The 26,731-nt window shown below is 44.9% G+C and overlaps 1 protein-coding gene across 6 annotated transcripts in view; it reads right to left on the reverse strand.

The window, feature by feature from the left end:
* ZNF362 (zinc finger protein 362) overlaps positions 1-26,731 on the reverse strand; it is a 43,957-nt gene that overhangs the window by 11,431 nt on the left and 5,795 nt on the right. For 3 of the 6 annotated variants that reach the window (XM_033921481.1, XM_033921484.1, XM_033921482.1), the window contains exons 2-5: positions 13,460-13,761; positions 8,139-8,202; positions 3,418-3,664; positions 890-1,226 (exon numbers count right to left, since the gene is read on the reverse strand). In XM_033921481.1, the coding sequence (XP_033777372.1) occupies positions 890-1,226; positions 3,418-3,664; positions 8,139-8,201 (647 nt within the window). In that variant the 5' untranslated portion in view covers position 8,202; positions 13,460-13,761. Of the gene's footprint in view, positions 1-889; positions 1,227-3,417; positions 3,665-8,138; positions 8,203-13,459; positions 13,762-13,861; positions 13,922-20,853; positions 21,689-26,731 lie in introns of those variants that run through there. The other 3 variants (XM_033921483.1, XM_033921485.1, XM_033921480.1) reach the window with 3 other exon arrangements.

A 26,731-nucleotide genomic window follows, 5' to 3' on the forward strand; every position in this document is an offset into this window, starting at 1 on the left:
TTGTTTATTTAGAGTTGTTATTGAATTTTAGTATGGCATAGAGAGCTGATGGATTTTTAGCTTTCAAAATTTTGTCAGAATAGAATTTCATTTTTGCTTGGTTTATTTTTAATTTATAGAATCCAGATTGCTCCTTGAATGTTTGAGAATTATATTGAGTTTTTTTTCTTTTCTCCACTTACGTTCTAATGATCTTAATTGTTTTTTGATGAGGGAAAGTTCGGCTGTGAACCATGGGTTCTGAATTTTGCGAGCAGAAATAACTTTAGATTGTAATGGTGCAAGTTTATCTAATACTGATGTTATGGCTATGTTCCATTGGTTAATTAAGTCGTCTAAAGGATGAATTCTAGATTCAGAGAAATCCAATTTAAATGTAGAACGAATTAAATCTGAGGAAAGGTCATTGAAGTTTCTAAAATTAATTGATTGTTGCTTAGTGTAAGGTAAATTATGTGGAATAGTATGTGTTATTGAAATTAAAAAGTGGTCTGACCATGGAACCGGTAGGCAACAATTTACCGAAAAATTGTTTATTGCAGAAGTTCGAGTATATACAGTAGTACAGCTGTATGAAGACCCTAAACAGAGCCGACTAGCTAGCCAGGGATGTCAAAGTCCCTCCTTGAGGGCCGCAATCCAGTCGGGTTTTCAGGATTTCCCCAATGAATATGCTTGAGATCTATTTGCATGCACTGCTTTCAATGCATATTCATTGGGGAAATCCTGAAAACCCGACTGGATTGCGGCCCTCGAGGACCGACTTTGACACCTGTGAGCTAGACAGTCCCACCAGTAAGATGCTGGGCAAAGCCCCACCTCCTCCCACCTGAATAACAGTGCATAAAATCTAAACTGATACGTGGTACACTACCACATATGTACCAACCTGTAGGTTTTTCCCTCTTTGCCAATATCCCCCGAGGCCAGGATCGGGTATGGCACCACAAGCACCGGTGGTCCCGACGGGTTCTCCGCTTTGATTTTCTTCCTTCCTCTCTCAGGCTTGGATGTTCCTAACAGATTGTGACCTTGGATTGTCTTAATGGAGTCCAGAGACGGAGGGCTGGTGATGCCCGAGATGAGGGTGGGCGAGGAGGCAATGAGCCGACTCTGGTTGGTGGCGGTGGGCGTAGAGGGGGTGCCGGTGCTGGTGCAAGTGCTGGATTCCGAGGTGCTGACCGTGGTGCGCGAGGAAAGACCCAGCCCTGAAAAGCAAACAGAGCCTGTATACAGGAATTCAAAATAGATAAGAATCATTTTTGCCTCTTTGACTATCATACAATTCCCATGACATTAAGACATGTTGCTGGTGTGGAAGGCTGTTCCCCATGATTGAATATACATTCCCCCCCCCATATACAAGATTTGCCCAAGAATAGTTTTTCATTTGGAACTTGAACTCAAATAAAACACTGAGTAACCCAACATTAATTACATTAAAATAAGTGTGATGGGGGCATGTCCTATAACTATCCTTGCTCCTTTCTCCTGCATCTCCTCTTCCATGCTGTCTCTTGGTCCTGAGGCCTCCACCTTCCTCCCCCACACACTTCTTCCAATGCTCTACGGGTCTTGGGCCTTGTAATACAGGCCCCTACAAGCATGCTGCTGCATCCCCCTCTCCATGACAAGACAGGAGCTCTTTGGAAAGAGGGTTCACTCTTTTGGAAGCTCCCACGAATCATTCCCTGTTAGGGAGAGGATGAGTTGCAGCAGTGTGCTTGAGTAAGGGCCTAGTACTGCAAGGCCCCATGCCAAAGAACAAAACCTTTCAAGAGATGGAAGTAGTATGGAAGGCAGAGACTGCATGAGAAATGGAAGTGGGAGACCATGCTGACCGCAGGACCCAGGGAGGGAAAGAAGACGAGCCTCTAGACCGGTGGGGAAGGGAGGGCTATCAGGAAGGGGTGATGCTGGCCAAGAGAATGGAAGATATTTTTATAAACCGCCTAACACAGTAGGTACTCAGAATACAATATAATAATAACATCATACATAATAAAATTCTAAGTAACTAATACAAGCATTAAAACTAATGAATAAGGAAAACACAATATAAACTAAAATAAGTATAGATAAAAAGATTCAAAGTACATTATAACTACATGATAATATGAAAATCAGTCATGTATATTAGATTGTTTAAATAAGTGGGTTTTAAGATCTTTTTGAAATTGATAGTTAGTAAGAAATGGAGAAACGAGAAGATTCAAACATGAATTCATTAATCCTGCTTGGAATGCTAAGGTCCGATCCAAAAAATTTTTGTAACGACATGCATTTGCTGAAGGAAAATAAAACCAACCAGATCTACAGATATTTTTCTTAGAAATAAAAAAAAAAACTAAAATGAGAAACAAGGGAAGGCGGCGCTAAGCCAAATAAAACTTTAAAACAAATGCATCCAAATTTAAATAACACTCTAGCCTCAAACGGTAGCCAGTGAAGCTTTTGATAATATACACTGTGTTTTTTCAGATTAAAAAAATCAAACGAATAGCTGTATTTTGTATGATTTTTAGTCGGCTAGGGAGAAGAGAAGCTGCAGGCCATGGCGGATGGGGAGGGGCCTATATGGAAGTCATCACATTTTCTTAAATACTTAAAAATAAGGGAGACTCATATGGGCTATTCTACAGCTGTCTGCTATGCCTCGTACTAGAGAATGACACGGTGACAAAATTCATCACCGTTCCCGTCCCCGCGGATAACCGCGGGAAATAATCCCATGTCATTTTCTAGTGTCTATTTCATCCTCTGTCCTTCTACACCAGCATTCTTCAAAGCAAAGCTTGCGGGTCAGTGGTTGTGGCCATTCATACTCTGATTCTTATGTGAGCCAAGGATAATGAAGCCATTGTGACATCACTGATGTGATTGGCTCTTAGGCACTGGTGGAATGAGGCATTATGACGTCACAATATCTGCTCTGGATACCAGAGACTGTCATTCTGTAGTGTCTATTTCAACCTCGGTCCTTCTACACCAGTATTCTTCAAAGCAAAGCTTGCGGGTCAGTGGTTGTGGCCATTCATACTCTGATTCTTATGTGAGCCAAGGATAATGAAGCCATTGTGACATCACTGATGTGATTGGCTCTTAGGCACTGGTGGAATGAGGCATTATGACATCACAATATCTGCTCTGGAATGTTGCTGCTCAATCTCAGCATTCTTCAAAGCAAAGCTTGCGGGTCAGTGATTCTGGTCATTCATACTCTGATTCTTCCCTCTCTCCTTAAAGAATGACATGAAGATGGTTCCCCGCGGTTATCCGCGGGGACGGGAACAGTGATGAATTTTGTCACCGTGTCATTCTCTACCTCGTACTCCACCAACTCCAAACATTTTCCTTTTTCTTAACCTGCTTCCACCAGCTGGCGCATGTCACACCCCACACTTGGCATGCGCTTACCTGCGACGGTGCTGGTGGCTGGCCTCGCGTGCAGAGCCACGTCAGGTTGTGGCACCGCCTGCGAGTGAAGGCCTGGCACCTGCTGCAGCTTCTGCAGGGACATGACCGGCTGGTTGCTCTCTGCGGGGGAAGGGGGCATCAGCAAAGGCTGCTGGGAGGGCACCGATGTGGGGGGCAAGTGGGGCGGGCGAATCTTCTCTGCCATCAGCTGCTCTTTAATCTTATTTATCAGAACCAGATTGTCAAGCTGGGGAGAAACAGGAAACAAACACACAAACAAAAAAAAAATATCCGTTTCAAAATACAGGTTTGTTTGTTTTTTTGATTATTTCAAATAGATATTTATTAGCAAAATGATAGAACAAACAGCAATTAAACATTATTGTTAAAAGCATCACCAGCAAAGTGACATATCTAAACAAGTCACACTTTCAAAATAAACCTTTAACAAAGCAAGCAACGAAAACAGAGTTGAAGGTATAATGAACGAAGTGTCAATAACATCTCATTTTAAAGTTTTATCCAACACCCCAATTATAGGGGTCCTTTTATTAAAGAGGCGTTGATTTTAGCTAAGATGCCCATAGGAATATAATGGATGTCTTAGCGGGTGCTAAATCGGTTAACGCACCTTAATAAAAGGACCCCATAAAGAGAGAAAAAGAAAAATTGAAAAGGAAAGAACAGAAAACATTTATGGTGTATTTGTGTAGAAACATAACCACATATCTTGTCTTTAAGCAAGTCTCAAATTCTCTCTCACTTAGCAAACACAGGTGTATTAATCTATCCTTTGCTTTCTTATGCTGTTCAAGCAGTGGGAGATCCAGTGTATGACCACAAGAGGGAGCATAGAGCCAGTCCTGGATAAAGACTTGGGCTCGGGCAGATCCTCCATATACTTCATTGGGTGAAAGAAAGGCTCCGAAGACTGCAGACTGGTTCTAGAGACCTCAAGTCGGTCAATGTGGCTCTGAAGGTACCGCACTTCCACATGGAGACCGTTTGGGTGGTCACAACGGCAGTGGCACCGGGGGAATTTCTCGCCTCCCTACATCTGACGGAGGCCTACCTTCATAGTCCAATTTTCCCAGCCCACAGGAGGTGTTTGTGATTTCATATGCTGGAGCACCATTACCAGTTCTTTGCGCTCCCCTTCGGCCTGGCCATGGCATCTCATACCTTAACCAAGGTGATGGTAGTGCCCTCTGCAAAGCTGGAATTCAGGTGCACCCATATTTGGACGATTGGCACATCTGAACTTCATCCAAGGAGGAAGGCGAGCTGACTGTTTTGAAAGTGGTGCAACTCCTCCAGGACTTGGGTGGGATAGTCAACTTCAAGAAGAGTCGGCTGAAACTGACTCAGGGCTTGGAGTACCTGGAAATCTTGTTCAACAAAGTGTTTGTTCCAAAGACAGGCTGAAGCACCATAAGCAGATTCTGGAGCTGCTCCAGAGACCGGCTTCCATAGCGTGGCATTATCTGCAGATCCTGGGGTAGATGGTGGTGACCACAGAGGTGGTTCCTTGGGCCAGAGCGCATATGGGACCTCTCCAAGACTCTTTCCTCTCTCACTGGTACCCTCATTTGGACTCGCTACAAAAGCTGCTCCTTTAGCTAACTGCAGTGAACAGCCTATGGTGGTAGCTGTGGTCAGCTGCCCTTTCCAGTAGCATGCCTCTTTGCATCTCCTCCTGGGAGATACTAACGAACAATGCCAGCCTTTATGGTTTGGGGAGGGAGGGGCACACAGTCCAGGGGCGTTGGACTCAGGCTCAACAGAAGTGGTCCATAAATCACCTGGTGCTTGGGAAGTCTCTGGAAGGCAAGACAGAGTCTTCTCGGACAACGCGACAGCGATAGCATATGTCAACAGAAAAGGAGGCACCAGAAGCACCCCATTGTGCCTAGAAGCTGAACTCCATCCGGTGGGCAGAAGCTCACTTGCAGGCTCTCTCGGCCACACACGGCGCAGGAGAAGAAAATGGGCAGGCCAACTTTCTCAGTCAGCAGACTCTAGACCCTGGGAAATAGTCTGTCTCCACAGGCGTCCAATGCCCTGGTTTGGTGGTGGGGGCCTCCAAAGATAGATCTGATGACCTTGGCGGTGAAGACCAAGATTCCTTGTTTTTACAGCCGAAGTGAGGGGTTGGATGCGTTAGTCTAACCATGACTGGAGAATGAGCTCTTGTATATATTTCCCCCATGGCCCATGCTCGGTTGAGTAAGTCCACTTTGCGGTCCTGAGGATCATTTAACATCACCCCTCCTTCACGAGGCAAGGAGGTTTGTTTAATCAACTGGGCCACCAGCGAATCCACAACAAACTCCTGGAAATCTGGCGCCATCAGATACAGCTTGGTCACAGTTTTAGCCACTTAAAGAGGTCCCTCTGGCGACTCTCAGTGGTCAGTGGGCAGCTTAATGATGTCCAGATGTAAGGGGAAAAAAGCAGGCAGAGCCACAGAACTGCTCATAACTGAGCACTGAGAAGAGGAAGCTGGTGGAACTTCCAGTTTTAATTCTTGCAGCAAGGTGGAAATAATGTTCGAAAGTGCAGAGGCCCTGAACAGGCAGCGTACAGTGGAGTCTTCCCCCTGATCTAGTCGCCACCATCTCTTGACCACTGTCCTCTTGTATGGAAGCAGATTCTGCCAAGGAGGCTTCATCCTGGGATAAAAGTGGCCTGGAACTGGACTTGCCATCCTCTCAGTCTGTGACAGACTGAACCTTCTGGTCCAAGTCTGCACCCTTGTCTGGTTGGGGTGCCTGTTGAGGGGAGAATCCCTGCACCGCCATCATTGGGGGGCTGCCAAGAGACGCTGAGGACCCTCAGCAGTTCAAATAAGCATTCCATATAAGGCTCCCAAAATCCAGAGTGTACTGGGGATCTCACCAACCGTGTCAAGAACACCCTGCCGGTCCTAAGCTCCACGGCCCCCACACAACTGCACTTGGCCAATACAGATTCAGATAGAGTCCTAAGGATCCCTTTCCTTGGAGGACTCAGAGAAGGATGATCCTGAAGCTCCCACCCCTTCCCCACGCGGGACATGGACACCCCTTGGCCGTCCATCCAGAGCAAACCCGATATGATTATAAGGGCAAACAGGCCTGAGGCGTCCATCTCGGTCAATTATGAGCAAAATCAAGGGGTTTTGAGGCAGATGGAGGCAAAAGAAAAAAGATCACATAAAATTCAAGATGGCTACCGCCAGAAACACCGCACCAAAAACGGGCCGTGGAGTCCTCGCTGAAGGAAAAAAAAATCAAAGGAAAAGGGTTTCGGAGATGGGGGACCTGGGTTCTGGGGTCGGAAACCCTCAAATCAACTTTTAGGGACCTCCCTGATTTTCCCCTTAGGTTTCAATAGTCTTACTCACTGTGCCATGTGGTGCCTGCCTGCTTCAGCATAGGATTTCAGCTGGAATCATGAGAGAAGTTATCTGCCTCAAAGATTCACTGGCAAACCAGGGTCATCGGGCTGCCAATCAGAGCAAAGTCAGACTGAACCTCAACCCCCTGAAAACCACGCCGTGAAAAGGTGGGGGAGGGTGTACCAAGCAGCCAGCCCACTGTTAGTCCTAGCTGAGCCAGGAAGGAGCCAAACAGCCTGCGCTCACGCTCCTGACTAGATCCTGAGTGCGCAGGGGACGGCCCCAGAGCTCAAAAAATAGAAATGTAGGCTGGCTAGCTTGGTGTCCCCAAGCGCTGATCTTCCTAGCAGCAGATTTGTGCTGTGCGAGTCTGCGTCTTCTCCCAGGCAGAGGTCCCCACCAAGTGGGAACCTCCGGACACCGAGCCTCCAAAGAACACAGAGAAAAAAATACCCGAAAATAGTAAAACCGCAGAGTAGATCGAAAACACTTCTGAGCAACTTGCTTGCAGAAAACAAAGTGAGGGAGCAGAAGCAGCATCTTGGGAGTGAAGACATGATGGACGGTTTTCTGCAAACATGTGACAGACTATTACGTAAAGTTATACTGGTTAAAACTGGAGGACCGTCCATGTTATAGACTGGGAGCCTGATGAGCACTATTCAGTCCTATGTTCCGTCATCGCGCAGACTTGCTGGTTCCCCCAGTTAGGTCTCCGAGATTGAACATTACACGAATAAGCACATTTTTGTGAAATTGGCCGGCAGGAATGGGATCGTGTGCTTATTTTGTAATATGAAATATGGGAATTGACGTTCTGTCTAGGTAGAAGTGCTGGTCGCTTGTCTGTTTATGTTTTAAATGTGTAGGAGTTGTACTGTGTAAGTTTAAATTGTGAGCTGCTCTGTAAAAAGTGGGTTACAAATAAAAAGAAAAGAAATGCTAGTTCAGATAGAAGGCCCTAGCATTCAGGAGCACTATATACGTTGCACTAGAAAGATAAATGCACACACGTATATTTGACCATGTGACCCCTCTGCGTCAGAGTCTTCATTGGCTCCCAGTTTATTTTAGAATTCAATTGAAATGCGCTTATATTTCTTTTAAAATTCTAATCCTCTTATTCCTTTATTTTGGAACGTTTACCGATTCTCCTTTACAAGAGGTATCTTCTATTTATCATTTGTAAATCATTCCCTGTTTATTTAATTGCTGTAAACCGGGTCGAGCCTTCTCAGAATGACGACTCGGTAGACAAAGTTAAGCTTTGGTTTAGTTAATGAGACTTACTTGACATGGAAGATAATGACTGCCCTTTTCCTGCCCACACCCAATTTCTTACCTGGCTGGGCATGGCAGGAGGGGGTGGCCAGAAATACGGGTTATTAAACCGAGGCTCCGCCATCCTGTGAAGACAAAAACACAGAGAATTACTAACCAGCAGCTTTTCTCCAACGCAGCCTCCATCTGACATTATCAACAAGCCGCGCAGGGAGCGGCGGCTGTTGTGACCGTGCGCAGAGAGGTGTGGCTGAACAGCGGAAATCATATGATAGCAAAGACCTGATCAATTCAAATCAAAATGTTCAAATCATCTCTACACACCACCACACAATGCCCGATGGAGAGGGAAGAAAAGGGATTTGGGATTTAGCTCGCACTTCCCCCAATAGTAGCTCAGGTTCACTAGGTTCCTGCTCCCTACAGTCCAGGTATGAGACCACCAGACTTCGACCTTTTTCCAAAGTTGAAACAACCTATGCGTGGACATCATTTTGCATCTCTGGAAGAGCTTTTTTTCCGCCGGTACCCGAGCCATTCGGCAACTGAACAAAAACGGTGTCTTGGATGGAATAATGAAGCTTCCCGGACACTGGGACTCAGTCATTGCAAAGCAGGGAGACTATATTGAAGGATTGTAAAGAAATACTTAGAAAAATAAAATAAAATATGTAAATTAAAAAAAAAATAGAGTGCATTATTTATGAAATGACCTTCATAGATTAGATTAAAATCCAGGAATTCACAAACTCAATTCAGGCAATGAGGAATCTAAGGTTACAAAATAGACAAGCGTTGATTTGGAATCGGGTCTATAAATGACCAAAGAGAAGCAACCCAAGACACAAAGAAGCCTAAAATACCCCTAAAGCTGAGCCCCAATTCCAGAGAACAGCCGTTATCAGATGCCTCAGATTAATCGGGGCATTTTCCTCTTTTCTCTCTATGGAAATACCCGTGGGTCAGCAATGTATTTGCAGAAAAGATTCTGTTTTCACGGTCCAGGTCAGGGCTGTCAAAGTCCCTCCTCGAGGGCCGCAATCCAGTCGGGTTTTCAGGATTTCCCCAGTGAATATGCACGAGATCTATTTGCATGCACTGCTTTCATTGCATGCTAATAGATCTCATGCATATTCATGGGGGAAATCCTGAAAACCCGACTGGATTGCGGCCCTCGAGGAGGGACTTTGATACCCCTGGTCTAGGTCTATATTCACAGACAGACCTTAATGGCTGCACCCTGCCTCGTATGTATATGAGAATTACCACGTCGTTAAGTAACTGACAGGCATGGAGGGCATTTCTAAGCAGCTAATGCCCTCATTGGATTTAAGAGCCTTGGCATGAATGACGTACCTCACGCTGGCGCACGCAATTTCTGCTTCATCACGCAAAATACAAAATGAGTGCTAGAAGGAAACCTTTAAAAATAAGTCAAGAGAATGTTCTAGGATAACAGTTTCAAAATCAAGCAGTCCTACACCTATTTTTTTTAATTGAATTACAAGAATTATTTTATAGCGTTTTCAATTAGGAGAACAGAATATGAATCGTGTGGGAGGATTAGAGAGTTGCGCAGGGACAGAAATCCCACCCGTGCCCGCTAGAATCCTGCCCGTCCCCACCCGAATTCCGCCCGTTCCCGCCAGAATCTCCTCCGTCCCCACCCACCCCGTCCCTGCCGGTACACATGAGGAATCCCCTCCCCCCTAAACATTTGCAATGACTTCTGACGGTTTTGATTTTAGTTTCAATTGAGTTTTACAGAAAAATTCAAAACAAAGTCGGATATCTGCCATAACAGGCATAAAACCAAATACCCCCTTCTCCCTCCCTCTCCCCAGTTGGGCGGCGTTGGCATATCAACAAAATGCAGAATTTGATGAACAGAAAGAAGATGCCCAGTGCAGAAATTCTCTCCCTTGCCACTCTTTTTTTTTTTTTTTTTTTAAGTTACCTGCTGGGCTGAAGCAGTTTAAAGCAGGGTAGTCTTTCTTCCTAGCTGCAGTTATGCTGCCCAGTCTCTCCCGTGCTCCTCTGCACAGCCGCAGTGAGTGGTGGCAGGCTCCAAGGTTCACTACCGGGAGAGCTCTGCACGTCCACCAATCAGGGACACAGAGCTGGCGCTCGATAGCCAATCAGGAGGCACTTCTACAAGGAAGTGCTCCTGACTAGCCATCAAGCTCCAGCTCTGTCTCCCTGATTGGTGGGCGTGCTGAGCTCTCCCACGTGAGTTGCCACAGCAACTGGGATCAAGGGAACATTAGAACAAAGGTAGGCCGGCATTGCCGTGGAAACCACGGAGAACCAGCGTCCATCCCCACGGGAGTCTCGTGGACCTGGAGGGGATCCCCGTTCCCGTGCAGACCTGCCACCACGCTGTGCAACCCTTTATTCGAGATAAAAAAAAAAATAAGATCCATGCTGAACTAATGCAGTCTAATTTTCATAAGCAATCTGCACATGCGTGTGGGTCCTTTTACTAAGCCGCATAATAGAGCGTGCTAATTTGCCAGCCGCACAAGTCGCTACCGCCTCCTCTTGAGCAGGCGATAGTTTTTCGGCTAGCGTGGGGAGTCAGTGAGCGCTAAAAAGTTTTGTGCTCTAAAGCCGCTAACGCGGCTTCGTAAAAGGAGCCCTAAATGTCAAGATGTCCATTCTATTCCTATGGGCAGCTTGGCATCGCACCTTTGTAAAAGCCGGCCTAAGATATACCCATGAAATGCTTGCAATTTTGGTATGAATCGCATGCCAAAGGTGGATTTAAAAGACAAATGCGTAAAAAATTAATTTTTTTTTCCATTTCAAATTTTAGAAATTTTTTTAAAAAAATAATCAACCCGTCTCAAAAATATCATCCCGCATAGAACAGACGTCGCGATTAGAGGAGGATAACTCCCTCCTTTACAAAGCCACGATGTTAGCTATTTGGACTCTTGTTTAACAACGGATATTCAAGTCAACTTTTTAAAGATTTTGCTAAGATTTACTCTTTTCTTTTTAATTTGAACTGTACAGATTGCTGATTCTTTCATGTACACTTCTCCCTCAGCATTCGCGGTTTCGATTATTCACGGCTTTTAGCTTGCTGGCTCCTCCCCCCCCCCCCAAATTAAATCAGCTTGCTCAGAGAAATCGCGGATTCTAAGCGTTTACTGAGAAAACCGCCCGATTCCCGGCACTTTCTTCACCGTGTTTTGCCTCTCCGTCAGGAACAGGCCGGGTCTCCCGCCGTGTTATTCGCGGTTTCACCATATTCACGATGGCTTTTAATAGAAAACAGTGAACAACATATGAAAAAGTTATTCGCGGTTTTATCGGTATTTGCGGTTCTGTTAATCCCCCTATCACAGCGAATTCAGAGGGAGAAGTGTGCAATGAATTCGTTTTCGTATCCTATGTTATTAAGCAGTATATCGGATCTTAAAATCAATCACCTACCCAGGAGGCCATCCGCAGTGGTCAAGGCTTTTTTCTAGTTTTCCTGCCAAACAGCAGCTCAAAACAAACAAACAAAAAAACCCCAAACCATTTCCAAAAGATGCCCTTTACTGTGCCCACCTAATGGGCTGTCCAAGATGACAATATATGGCAGACCCGCTATTCTGGACAGAGGCAGAACAATAAGATATATATTTTTAATTCAATTGCACACAAGACTCATTTTTTCATAAGCACCGAGCTAGATCAAAGGCCCGTCAAGACCAGTATCCTGTTTCCAACCATGGCCAAGCCAGGACACAATTACCTGGCAACACCCCAAAAGAACAGGACAGAGTTTATGCTGCTTCCCTCAGGAATAAACTGTCCTCTCCCAAGTCCATCTTAATAATGGTTCAGGGACTTGTCTTTAAACTCCTCTTACTGACCTCTAAGGTCTTTTCACTAAGGTGCGCTAGCATCTTTAGCGCACACAGGAGATTACCGCGTGCTACACTTCTATTCTGCGTGTTAAAAGCCCTAGCGCACCTTGCATAACCTAACTTTATTTTTCTATTCCGCCTTAACCAAAAGAATTCTAGGCGGTTTCCAAAAAAGAAAAAACTGGACAATCAGTGAAATACAAAATAATAAGAAAAGGAATACAGCCTGTTATATTAAAAAGACATTAAAAATGTAAAATTAATTATATTAAAGATAAAAGCCACAGATTAAGAGATAAATTTGTCAAATATTACTGTCTTAATTTCTTTTCTGAAAGCGCCATAGGACAGCATGGCTCCGCTGATATAATTACCCAACCAGGACTGTTTGCTTGCTTGAAAAGCAAGCATCCTGTCTAAATAAGACCTAAGTTTGCAGCCTAAAATCTTCGGGTAAGCAAATAGGTTACAATTCCTGGTTATCCTCACGGGGTTATGTAGCACGAAATGAGATAGCAGGTAGGTAGGTGCCAATCCCCAAACTGACTTAAAACAGAGGCATGAGTCAGTTTGGGGATTGGCACCTACACACCCAAGTGTATGCTCTCTGCATCTCCTTTTTTGTTTTTCCCTGTACTCCTCCCTTTATCCGTCCCTTCTACTCTGCTACGTCATATGCTTAGAACAAACTGTCTGACTGGTACGCCAGGCTCCATCTCCGACAGTATTCAAACCCATGCTAAAAGTCCACATTCTTTTTGAAGCTGCTTTTAAAGTCGTAACTTCAACCAACTTGTAAAGCACCCTTATCTGCCTTATCATTTTCTCTGTAATTCTCCTACCTGAGCAGAGTGCATAGATTCACCCTTTTTGTCCTGTTTATCTGTCGTAATTAGATTGTAAGGTCTTTCGAGCAGAGACTGTCTCTTGCGTGTTTAATGTTTAGCTCTGCATGCATCTGGTCATGCTTTAGAAATGACGGGTAATAATAGTGGTGGTCTTTTAAGAAAATTCCAAACCTTTTTTAAACCCTGCTAAGCTAACTTCTTTTACCACAATCTCTGGTTCGGATACTGTTCTGTGAGGGTGCAGGGCAGGGGTTCTCAAACCAGTCAGGTTTTCAAGGTATCCACAATGAATATTTATGAGATCGATTGGATACAGTGCCTCCAATATGAAAATTTCTTTCGTGCTCGTTCGTTGTGGATATCCTGAAAACCGACTGGCTGGGGTTCCCCAGGACAGGTTTGGGAAGCCCTGGTGTCATGTAACTCCGCCCCCACATAATCTCCTGCTGATCTGAAAAACTCTAACACCCGCATGTACTCGGCACAAGCAAAAGAGAAATGTTTATAAGAAAAATTTGTGTAGGCCAAAATTGAGTCTTTGACCATACCCTACAGACGAAGGACGCTCCTCGTTCACAGGTGGGGTGGGGAAAAATATCAGTGCAGGTTAAGGGAAGTTATGGGGAAGGTGTACCAAATGATACAGCAATTTCCACTGGTTGAATACTCACAGGGCGGCTTCTGATGCCAGGTGGCCGCAGCTGCCTGGTGAGATGTGAAGATGGTGCTCCAGGGTGCCGATATAAAGTGGCCCGCAACGGTCCCCTTCTGGTGTGGACAGATGGGTGAAGGCACCAAATCCTAAGTCAACAAATCTGACTTGGGCCTGGAAATTTTAATTTTTTTGTTCTGGTATCAGTTAACTATAATAAACGTAACAGTCTGAGTTGTCACTGGCTTATATTTTTTAGAGGTATTGTTTTTTGAGAAGGGGGTGTAGTGGGTTTGCAGCCCTTCTCTCTGTTCATCATGGCTGAAATAAAAAGAAAATGAAAAGCACATTTTTTTTTTCACGTAAACACAAAATGTAGCAGATGAGAGAACTCAAAAGGCATGCAGCGTCAGGAATATACCATCGGGAGGGCATGTATTTGGAAGGCAGCAGCTTCGGAAGCGGTACAGGGAGAGCAGAGCTATGGGAAAATAAAGGGTTAACAGGATACCAGGAGGCAAAAGGAGTGAGCGGGGAGAAAAGGCAAAAGTGGCTCATCCAAGAAAGGGATATAGAAAAGCAGAGACAGAGAGAGAGATGCAAATTTATTAGATGCCCTCAAATTTTTATAATTAAACTCAACAACGATGCTATCCCCAAGTCATCCATTCCAGAATAATCCTGTCGACATGGACATATCAAATAGAGAATGGCAGGGGGACAAATTTTTCCCCGTCCCCGCAGCAACTCATTTTCCCGTCTCGTCCCAGCAACTTCTTTTCCTGTTCCGTCCCCATTCCTGCAAGCTCCGTCCTCATCTGCACAAGCCTCAAACCCTTTAAAATCCTAAGTAGCAACATTCTAGAGCTGAGTTTGTGATGTCATAATGCCTCATTCCACCAATGCCTAAGCTCCGTCCTCATCTGCACAAGCCTCAAACCCTTTAAAATCCTAAGTAGCAACATTCTAGAGCTGAGTTTGTGATGTCATAATGCCTCATTCCACCAATGCCTAAGCTCCGTCCTCATCTGCACAAGCCTCAAACCCTTTAAAATCCTAAGTAGCAACATTCTAGAGCTGAGTTTGTGATGTCATAATGCCTCATTCCACCAATGCCTAAGCTCCGTCCTCATCTGCACAAGCCTCAAACACTTTAAAATCATAAGTGCCGAAGCTTGTGCGGTTAAGGCAGAGCTTCCAGGAACGTGGCCGGCACAGGAATAGCGACAAAACTCATGGTGACGGGAAGGGGAAATTGAGTTACTGCGGGGGACGGGAACAAATTTGTCCCCATGTCATTCTCCAATATCAAACACTTCTAAACATAGGTAATGAGGAGCAATTTCGAAAAGCCATATTTATCAAGTAAGCCACCCTATTGTGGGAAAAATACCCAACAATGGCTCTTTAAGTCTGATTAACTCTCTGGACTTTACTGTTTTATTTGGATTACAGCTTCTCACGGCTGCCTCAGACTCCCACCCGCCCCAGAAGTTGCTACTCTAGGCGACCATCTAATTTGCCTAGTGGTTAAACTGGCCCTGGAGAATCCGCAGGGGGAAGAAAGTCATCACTTACAGTTCTCCCTTTAAAACAACATTGAAAACCATAACACAGGAGGAAACAAAACAGGTCAGCAGAGGAAATCAACGCTTTGCGTCAGAGAAACAAAATCCCGGGGACATTTAGCCCCCAGGATCTCACTATTTGGGCGGTGGGGGGGCTGTAGGGGAGGCGGGGCAGTGAAGATGAAGGAAGTGGGAGTGCAAGGGGAGATTAATGCAAGGCTCAAATTTTAGTTCTGGTTTGGGGAATATATGCTGGGGGTGTCTACGAAAGGATAAGAACCCTGGAAATCACTGTTCCAAATGCTCCTCCCCTTTTACAAAACCAGGCAAGAGGTTTTTAGCGCCGTTCAGCGCACTGAATACTCTGCACTACTCCGACGCTCTTCGAGTTCCTGTAAGGGTCGAAGCAGCGCATTCAGCCCGCTGGCCGGCGCTAAAAACCTCTTGAGCAGTTTTGTAAAAGGGAGGGGAGGGGGTTTATGAGGCAGGTTAGCCACGAATTAAATTATTCTTCTAAAGCAGCGCATCCCAAATTGTGCGTCTCCTGAGATTTCAAGATCGCCAGCTGATGGCCTAAAGGAACGCGCCTCTCACAGCGAGAAGCAATCAGCCGGCGCTAGCACCTCCTGCTGGCACCTCAGGGCCCATGAGCGCGACGTAATCATGGCAAAGTCCGCGCATTCGAGCCACGGCCACTACGTTTAGTGTGCCGTGCCTCGAGAATGTTTGCGGGATACTGGGCTAAAGGTTTCCCTGTCGAAGGTCTTCATTGGTTTTAATAACATTTCTTCCAGAGGCTTTACTGAAAAATACCACAACGAAGCATTAAAATGCTTTTGCTTTGCTTGGGGGGGGGCGGGGGGGGGGAGGTTTGATTCCAGCAATCATGGCCACTTCACTGGATCAGCGCCAGTTTCAGAATCGTGCTAATGTGAAACACAGCACTGGAAATGGGGGCTAGGGTTTCACGGGCCTATCTTTGCCTGAATCACGCGGTAGCCAATCCAGGTCCCTAGTACCTGGCCAAAGCCCAAGGAGAAGCAACATTCCAGAATCTCAGAGTAGCAAGATTCTGGAACCCCAAGAGTATCAAGATTCCATGCAGAATCTCAAAGATAGAAAGATTCCGGAATCCTAGAGTAGCAACATTCCATGTGGAATCCCCAAAGAGTAGCAACATTCCGTGCTACCGATCCAGGCCAAGCAGTGGCTTCCCCCATGTCTTTCTCAATAACAAACTTATGGACTTTTCCTCCAGGAACTTGTCCAAACCTTTCTTAAAACCAGCGACGCTATCCGCTCTTACCACAACCTCTGGCCAACGCGTTCCAGAGCTTAACTATTCTCTGAGGTTTACTTTATAGAATTTGACTTCAGTTTTCTCCTATCAGGTACAGTTTTTGAGCAAATCGCAAATATTTATAGCATGAGAAAAGTCATAATGTAACGCATTGCGCCGATTTAACTAAGAAGCAAAACCCTGATACAAAAATCGACAATTTAGGGCTCCTTTTACTAAGTTGCGGTAGCGGTTTTAGCGCGCACTTAGCGGGCGCAGAATTGCCCCAAGCGCTAGATGCTAACGCCAGCATTGAGCCGGCATTCGTTCTAGCCGCGTAGCGCGGGTTGAGCGCGCCCTAAAAGTCTGTGCTGCGCTGAAAACGCTATCGCAGCTCAGTAAAAGGAGCCCTTAATCTCACCGGCGCTGATGAAGCGTGAAAACCGCCGATGATGCAATAGAACTGCATGTTCCAGTTCCGCCTCCTCACCCATAATAATTGAATTATATAGAGCACATTATTACATCATCATTAAAATAAATACTTTAGCTTAAAAATCTAATTTGAGGCAAACTGTTTGAATATTTCAGAGATCGTTCTAACATTTACTCCAAGCATTAGAAAATATAGTGAAAATGTTAATTTTTGCATTATAGCAAGCAATGAAGGTCAGTTTTGAATTTAGCGACCCCCAAATCACTATAGAGCACAGTGCTGTTAACACAACAATATGCCTGCATACCGCAGAGACCTGGCTCAGATTCTACACCCAGCCAATCTAAACGCTTAACTTAATTTTTTAATTAGCACCATTAATGAGCAAAATTAAAAATTAATTGGGTGGTAGGCACTTAACGCAGTAGGGCTGTGTCTCGCAAACTTTCCGGCCGGCGGCACGCTAAATCCAGTGCCCCAGCTGGAAGGCACCCGGATGTGCGCAGAGGCCCATCTGGCTACGACCCACTTCGGCGGAGGGATCCGGGAGGAGGAGACACCGGCCAGGAGGAGAGTCATCCGCACCGGCTGACTTCCTACAGGACGTGCCTCTCGCCGGCGCGAATAACTCTCCTCCTCGCCAATGTGTCGCGGCACACCTGAAATCTCAGGAGGCACACAGTATGCGATACACTGCAGTAGGGCCTAGTCCAAGTCGCCTACCAGAAAGTACCTTCAATTAAAAGAAGAAAGAGGAAATTGACTAGATCTAAAGCTTTCTTCTGTTTGGCGCCAAATCTATGGAATCAATTGCCAAGACAGATCCATTTGGAATTAAATTTTAAGTCTTTTAAGAAACTTTTGAAGACATATTTGTTTAACCTTCTGTCCCGTAGAATGATCATATTTACTGACGTACAGGGAGACGATCAAGGATTTGCTTGCAAAAAAAAATCCAAAACAGTAATATAAAATTGTACCTAATGATTGTGTAGATCTGTTCCTATATATTGATGGAGTTCTTTTCTATGCTGTATTTTAATAAACTTAGGAATGTTTAAGGGTGGATCGTGGGTGGACCTTTTTAGTCTTTCCTCATGCGAGAGAACTTCCATTCCCTTTACCATCTTGGTCGCTCTTCTTGCAAACTTTTTTAGTGCTGCTATATCTTTTTTGAGATAAGGAGACCAGAATTAAACGTAATACTCCAGATGTGGTTGCACCCATGGAGCGATACAGAGGCATTATAACATTCTTAGTCTTGTAAGCCATCCCTTTCTTAATAATTCCTAGCATCTTTTGCTTTTTTTGGCCACCCTGGTCGGAAGGTTTCATCGTATTGTCTACAATGACACCCAGATCCTTTTCTTGGAAGCTAACCCCTAGTTGGACCCTACCATCCGGTAGCTGTGATTCAGGTTATTCTTCTCAATGTGCATCACTTTGCATTTGTCCACGTTAAATTTCATCTGCCCACTTGGACGCCCAGTCTTCCAATTTCCTAAGGTCTGCCTGCAATGTTCCACAATCCGCATGCGTTTTGATAACTTTGAACAGTTTAGGGTCATCCGCAAATTTAATCACCTCGCTTGTCGTTCCAATTTCCAGATTGTTTATAAATAAATTAAATAGCACCTGTGCCAGTACAGACCCCGGCTGCACTCCACTGTTTACTCTCCTCCATTGAGAAAAATGACCATTCAACCCTACCCTGTTTTCTATCCAATAACCAATTCCTAATCCACAACTAAACTTTGCCACCTATCCTATGACTCTTTACTTTTCTCAGGAGCCAAGGGTGTTTGCCTCACGTTAAAGAAAAGATATTCTAAAGTGTGTGCTCATTGGTTTGAACGGCATAGATGCTTAGATCATAAAGATTCAGGATTGCTAGTTCTGCTGGACCTAATGACAACCTCCGATATGCTGACTTATTATGCTGCAATGTTGGATAGATTGGAAAAAGTGGGAGTAGATGGAACAGCTTTAGACAGAAACAGGGGAATCTCAAATATTAGACCTAACGGATGGAATACCCTAAGGGACCACCACTTTCGCCAATACTTTTAAATGTCAAGTGGTCCAAAGCTCCCAACCCGACCACCTCAAAGTTCATTGGGACCTCTAGTGAAGAAATCCAAAGTTTTGGGGCCTGGGCTCAACTAGGTCCAGCGTAAGGGGTCCCTTTATTTTTGTTTTGATTTTTGTAACTATTAGTTGTAGATTTTTGGATTCAAGACAAAGTTAGACAAGTTCCTGCTGAACCAGAACGTACGCAGGTAGGGCTAGTCTCAGTTAGGGCACTGGTCTTTGACCTAAGGGCTGCCGCGGGAGCGGACTGCTGGACACGACGGACCACTGGTCTGACCCAGCAGCGGCAATTCTTATGTTCTTATGTTTTTGGTCCCTTTATTTGGGCCACGTTTTTGTATCTGCATAAGATGTCGAGTGGAGGAGACCCTCTTTGAAACTGGACCAGTTGACACGCAATTACCCATAAACAACTTTGACAGGATTATAGTTTCTTGCATACATGCCGATATATTTTCCTATCTTTTAATATATAACATTTTATTGAAGGAAATAATTAAATATAATATAATACAAATAGATTTCATTTCAAATAGATCCACAATTATAATAGATACATACATATTTCTATCATTCCTTCAAAATATATTTTCATATTACCTAAATCAATCCCCCTACTACCCCCACCTCCTTTCCCCCCACTTCCACCTCCCCTTCCCCCCTCCTATTCACATTTTCTTAACTTTTTATTTTTTTGATGTGCCGTCTCTGGACAGATTCAAGAGCTCCCTGATATCTTTCTTGTATAAAGACGCATTTGAAGTTTAAATCTAAGATCACTTATTCTTAATGATAAGAACCTTAAGATTCGAAGTCAAATAAGGCTAAGGATATTTCCCCCTGTAATCCGAACTGTATTTTCCCAAATATGTTTCTTTCCCTTTTGTACCAAGTTTGTCCTTGTCCGATTTTGTCTAGATTTTAACCTAATATAATGACTATGGGCTAGATTCACTAAGGCCACCGATTGGATCAGATCCGATCCGTGGCCTGGGAGGGCTGATTCACGAAGCGCCCTCATGCAAATGAGGGCGATCAAAATCATGCTCCCAACCGACTGCACGGATCGCTCGCCAGCGATCCCAGCGCAGACCATCTTCTTTGCCTGTAGATGGTCTACACAGGCGCAGGCCCTCCGTGCCTGGCAGAGCCGGAAACATTACTTTTTTACTTTTACTTCACGAGCCCGTGCAGATCGCTCACAGGAAATGGCCTGAGAGACTTACGGAGCTCAAGGCAGCCATTTCCTGTGAGCGATCTGCACGGGGCAGGAGTGTGGGAAGATCGCTCCTGCCTGAAAACCCGCTAGACCACCAGGTAAGGCTTAAGGGGGTACTTACAGAGCTAAAATTAGCTGGGGGAAGTCGGGGATAAGGGCAGCACCGGCCTGAATATTATTTGCGGTTTTTCCATATTCGCGGGCCGGCTCTGCCCCGAACCCCCACGAAAACAGAGGGGGAAGTTCAAGGTTCAAGGTTTATTAATATTTGATGTATCGCTGAATCTGTTTACAAAGCGATGTACACAAGTAAAAAAGGGATAAGATTATAAAGATACAAATTAAAAATTCGTTAACATCAAATTTAAGACAAGACAGACTTGAACTGGGGAGGGAAGAAGGGCAAAGGTTACATCTGTTATATCGAGAAAAACAAATATGGAAAAAACAGAAGGAAACGGGGGTAGTTAAAAAATTAAAAAATAAAAATATTAATATTGAGTATTAAAAGCATCTTTAAAAAGGTGCGTTTTTAAGGATTTTTTAAAAGAAAGAAGATCTTTTTCATTTTTAATACAAACCTGAAAAATCCTAACTCTTTATACATGTAGCAAACCTGCCACTCAAATTTGTATGATGATTCAAACAACACAGAACCTATCTAATAGGCAGCACCACAAATATTACTTAGGACCCTACCACACCAATACGCCAACACTCTAGCAGAGCAAGTTGGACTGCTAGAATTGTACACAGAAAACAGCAAGCAAAACAGAACGCATCTCAGTCACACACAAACAACAGACAGACAGACCCTCACCGAATATGTACAGAGCAAGATGATCACAAATGAAAAAATCGAACCGTCAACTCCAAGGAAGTCAAACAATTGGGCCCCGGTGGGAAGGAGCAGGTCCGTTTGGATGTTCCTGGAGCCACCAAAACCAGCGAGTGCAGGTCCTGAAGAGGAGCTGTTGGAATATCATTTGTTTCCTTTTTTTGAGGGGAGAGGGAGGAGCTGTTGGATGTGGTAAAAAAAATTCAGAAGAAACGGTTCCGGAGGGAGAAGAGAAATAAAACAAAGCAGCGAGAGGGAATTACACCAAGTGTGGGACCTGCCCTACGTGCCCAGTGAGCCCGCTTAGCTTAAGAGCCCCAGCACATGGCGTCAGAGACTTCACCTGCCAGTTTGCTTTAAGTTTCAAGTTCTATTAAAATGTTCTACCGCGCCCAACAGCGCATGCCCTCCGGGTGGCTTACAATCTATAAACAGAAAGATCTAGGCTGAGCGCTGGAGAGGACCCAAGGCCCCATTGCATCTCCCGTGCTCATCTGCAAAGAACATCAACTAAACAGAGATTTGCTTCAAGTCCTCTGATTTCAATTGCCCTTTGATAAACGAGGTTGTGACGGAGACCACCATTCAGGGATTCAAGGGCCAGTTGGATGCACACCTTCTTGTGAATCACATTGAGGGATATGGGTAAACAAGGTATTCATCAGGGAACACCTAGCTTAGCCTCCGTGTGCACGGGTCGCCGGTCTAGATGGACCTAAGGTCTGATCCAGTGAAGGCATTTCTTATGTTCTTATGAGTTCCTTGATTTTTGTCTTCTAACCCGGTCCTGAAGTACCTCCTAGCCTAGGCGTGGGCAACTCCGGTCCTCGAGGGCCGGAATACCAGTCGGGTTTTCAGAATTTCCCCAATGAATAAGCATGAGATCTATTTGCATGCATTGCTTTCAATGCATATTCATTGGGGAAATCCTGAAAACCCAACTGGATTCCGGCCCTCGAGGACCGGAGTTGCCTCCTTGCCAGTCAGGTTTTCAGGATATCCACAATGAACACACACACACTTGATTTACATCCAGTACCTTCATTATATGTAAATTTCTTTCATGCATATTCATTGTGGATATCCTGAAAACCCAACTGGCAAGGGGGGAGGGGTACTCCAGGACGAAAACTGTCACAGGGTTGCACAGCTTTTTACCTCTAGACCAGTGGTTCTCAAACCTGTCCTGGGGGACCCCCAGCAAGTCAGGTTTTCAAGATATCCCTAATAAATATGCATGAGAGAGATTTGCATATAATAAAAGTGACAGGTATGCAAATCTCTCTCATGCATATTCATTAGATGATCACAAATGAATCCCAAATGATCACAAATGAACCCCAGGACAGGTTTGGGAACCACTACTCTAGACCCCCTTTTCCCAAGCCCTCCCAGTCTAGTTCTTGAGCTATTATAACATGCATGAGAAGGATGTCCATGCTTTGTATTTGGTTTACAATGTCTGCAAATCTGCATCGTTTATGTTCACAATGGCATTCCTGACAACCTGACAAGGTAGGTGATCCACCAGGAAAGGGCTGGGAAACACTTTTCTGGACCCCAGCTCAAATGGTCGCCAATGCATGGCCCGCAGGCCATATGTGGTCTCCCCAAAGTCCTCCACTGTGGCCCTCAAAGAGTTGGCTAAAATAACGTATATACTCGGATATAAGCCGAGATTTTTAAACCAAAAAAATGGGGGTCTCGGTTTATATTCAGGTCAGCACAACCCCGCCCCCCCCTCCCACGGTGGAGGCCTGCAAGTCATCGGGAGGGAGGTAGGACAGGGTACAGAACCTGCCTGGAATAGAGGGGGGCTGGGTGCAGAGCCTGGCAGGGCAAGGCACTGCACTTGACTATTAAACCCCCCCCCTGGTTAATATTCGAGTCAACCTTTTTTTCCTCCTGTTTATATTCAGTTCGGTTTATATTCGAGTATATACGGTACTCTTCAAATGCATCACCCTCAATCTTGCCTACTTGGATAGCGCACTAAGGAGGGAATTCACCAAGAGGCGCTAACCGCTAAGACGCCCATTATATTCCTATGGGTGTCTAAGGGTTCAATGTGAATTAAATTGGTTAGTGTACCTTGATGAATTTCCCCCCTAAATGTTTGGAAAAACAATTGCCATAGGCCAAGCATGGAGTAGGACCTATAACCACAGGAGATCAGGACCGTACTGCATGTCTAAGCTAGAGTAATATTTAATTAGTATAGCTTGAAATTGTCAGCCTAGAGGCCTCTGGGAGATTATATCAATCTGACCCTGGCATGGGAAGGCAGATAGACCCTTAGTGCAGGGAAACTTAAAATATATCAATCAGGGCTACTTAAAACAGTTTCCCTGCACTAAGGGTCTATCTGCCTTCCCATGCCAGGGTCAATGAAACTTCTGTGAAGGAACTGAACCTGGGACCTGGCGTTTGTCAGTACGCCTTTCACTTAACCCCTACCACCTAATATTGTGGGGGCCACTTTCAAACTGACAGAAATATTTTGGTGGCTCTCAGAGTTTTCTCGTATTCATATTGGGCCCCTTTACATCAAAAAGATTCAAGACTACTGGTCTAAGGGAAAAGACTTACATGTACACTTCCCCCTCCGGATTCGCTGTTTCCGTATCTACGGATTCGCTTATTCATGGTTTTAAACCACAAAATTCATTTTCCAGGCTATTTTAAGCCCAGTAAGCCCCCCCCTTAAGCCTTACCTGGTGGTCTAGTGGGTTTTCGGGGCAGGAGCGATCTTCCCACGCTCCTGCCCCGTGCAGATCGCTCACAGGAAATGGCTCGAGAGACTACGGGAGCTCAAGGCAGCTATTTCCTGTGAACGATCTGCATGGGGCAGGAGCGTGGGAAGATCGCTCCTGCCTGAAAACCCGCTAGACCACCAGGTAAGGCTTAAGAGGGGGCTTTCAGGGCTTAAAATAGCCGGGGGAAGTGGGGGTTAGGGGCAGAATCGGCCCAAATATTATTTGCGTTTTTTTAATATTAATATTTTAATAATTTTTTAATATTCCCCTAACCACCGCGAATACAGAGGGAGAAGTGTAGATAACTGGGTAGCTGGTGGAAGTGAGGATCGCTTGGTCAGTTTCCTGCCTGGTGCGATGGTGGTCACCTAGATAAGATTGCAGACAGTGTTGGAAAGGAGCCTGCTGTCTAGGGTGGGTACCAAGGACATAGGGAAATGTTATAGGAAGGTTCTGGAAGCCAAATGTAGGCTCTTTGGTAGGAAGTTAAAATCCAGAACCTCCAGGGTAGCATTTTCAGAAGTGCTCCCTGTTCCACGCGCAGGACCCAAAAGACAGGCAGAGCTCCAGAGTCTCAATGCTCGGATGAGGTGATGGCGCAGGGAGGAGGGTTTTAGATTTCTCAGGAACTGGGTGACATTCTGGGGAAGGGGAAGCCTATATCCGCAAAGATAGGTGCCACCTTATGCAGGGTGGAACCAGGCTGCTGGTGTCAACGTTTAAAAAAGGAAATAGAGCAGCTTTTAAACTGGGAGAAGGCCGACAGTCACTCAAAAAAGCATGGTTTGGAACAAGGTAACTTTAGAAGATATGATCATAGTAGGGAAGACAGGTTGCAACAGAGGCCCACAGTAGACTAACTTTCCTTACATACAGAGCAGACTTAAGTATAAAAATTGCAAATTATCCACACCAACTGCTAAGCAAATTGTAAATAGGAATGACAAAACATTGTTTTGAAATGTCTGTATGCAAATGCCAGAAGCCTAAGAAACAAGATGGGAGAATTAGAATACAATGCTCTCATTGGGGAAATCCTGAAAACCCGACTGGATTGCGGCCCTCAAGGAGGGACTTTGAGATCCCTGGTCTAAATGAAAAGATAATCATGACCTGGTGGAAGGCAGATAACCAATGGGACGCTGTCATACCAGGGTACAAATTATATCTCGCAGTGATAGGGTGGATTGGATTGGTGGAGGCATATCGTTAAATATTAAGGAGGGCCTTAAATCAAATAGATTAAAATCTGTCCAGGAGCCAAAACACACATTGGAATCCCTATGGCAGGGGTAGGGAACTCCGGTCCTCGAGAGCCGTATTCCAGTCGGGTTTTCAGGATTTCCACAATGAATATGCATGAGATCTATTTGCATGCACTGCTTTCAATGCATATTCATTGGGGAAATCCTGAAAACCCGACTGGAATACGGCTCTCGAGGACCGGAGTTCCCTACCCCTGCCCTATGGGTAGAAATTCCATGTGAAGAGGAACAAAGGATAGCGATAGAATGGACAGACAGATGCTGAAATGTTATCAAAAATTAGGGAAGCTAGCAAGCTGGGTAACACAATCATAATGGGTGATTTCAACTACCCGATACTGACTGGGTAAATCAGGGCATGTTGGGAGATAAAAATTCCTTGATGAAATCAAGGACAGCTTTATGGAACAGCCAGAGGTGAAGCAATTGGAGACCTAGGGTCAGATTCTCAAATATCGCCGGTAAAATCCCACGGGCCGCAATCGCAGTCAGAAATGAAACGATTTCAAAAAGACGGTCCGTCGGATTGGACTGCCAATATTACATAATCTAGCCCAGTTCTGTTATTCCAACATGCAAACGCTTTACAGGTAGACCTGCTATTGTAGCAGGTTGGCCAAAATCACTACTAAGACTCCAGATAAGCGACGGTCCTGCTCACTTTAAAATCCCATCAGTGATGAGAGATTCCACTGCCTCATGTACTCTGACAGTTAAAAAGGGCATCCTAACTTCAAAATTAAAATCTTCCTTAACATAAATTAAACTTACTAAGTTTTCCTTTATAGGGGACAGAAGTTAAAAAATTAACCTACACAGACACAAGATTACACACTAGAGAATGACATGGGGACAAATTTCTCCCCATCCACAGAGGAACTCATTTTCCCACCCTGCCCCCAGCATGTTCTTTTCCTGTCCCTGCCCCATTCCTGCAAGCTCCATCATCGTCTGCACAAGCCTCAAACACTTTAAAATCCTAAGTAGCAACATTCTAGAGCTTAGATTGTGATGTCATAATGCCTCATTCCACCAATGCCTAAGCTCCGTCCCTCAAACACTTTAAAATCCTAAGTAGCAACATTCTAGAGCTTAGATTGTGATGTCATAATGCCTCATTCCACCAATGCCTAAGCTCCGTCCCTCAAACACTTTCAAATCCTAAGTAGCAACATTCTAGAGCTCAGATTGTGATGTCATAATGCCTCATTCCACCAATGCCTAAGCTCCGTCCTCATCCGCACAAGCCTCAAACGCTTTCAAATCCTAAGTAGCAACATTCTAGAGCTGAGTTTGTGATGTCATAATGCCTCATTCCACCAATGCCTAAGCTCTGTCCTCATCCGCACAAGCCTCAAACGCTTTCAAATCCTAAACAGCAACATTCTAGAGCTCAGATTGTGATGTCATAATGCCTCATTCCACCAATGCCTAAGCTCCGTCCTCATCCGCACAAGCCTCAAACGCTTTCAAATCCTAAGTAGCAACATTCTAGAGCTGAGTTTGTGATGTCATAATGCCTCATTCCACCAATGCCTAAGCTCTGTCCTCATCCGCACAAGCCTCAAACGCTTTCAAATCCTAAACAGCAACATTCTAGAGCTCAGATTGTGATGTCATAATGCCTCATTCCACCAATGCCTAAGCTCCGTCCTCATCTGCACAAGCCTCAAACACTTTAAAATCTTAAGTATTTGAGGCTTGTGCGGTTAAGGCAGAGCTTACAGGAACGGGGCAGGGAAACTAAGTTCCTGCAGGGACAGGGAAAAAATATGTCCCCATGTCCTTCTCTATTACACTCCACAAAACAATCTCTGAAAGAAATGTGGGGGGGAAAAG

This window comes from Geotrypetes seraphini, chromosome 15 (assembly GCF_902459505.1).
Source record: "Geotrypetes seraphini chromosome 15, aGeoSer1.1, whole genome shotgun sequence".
Classification (NCBI taxonomy): domain Eukaryota; kingdom Metazoa; phylum Chordata; class Amphibia; order Gymnophiona; family Dermophiidae; genus Geotrypetes; species Geotrypetes seraphini.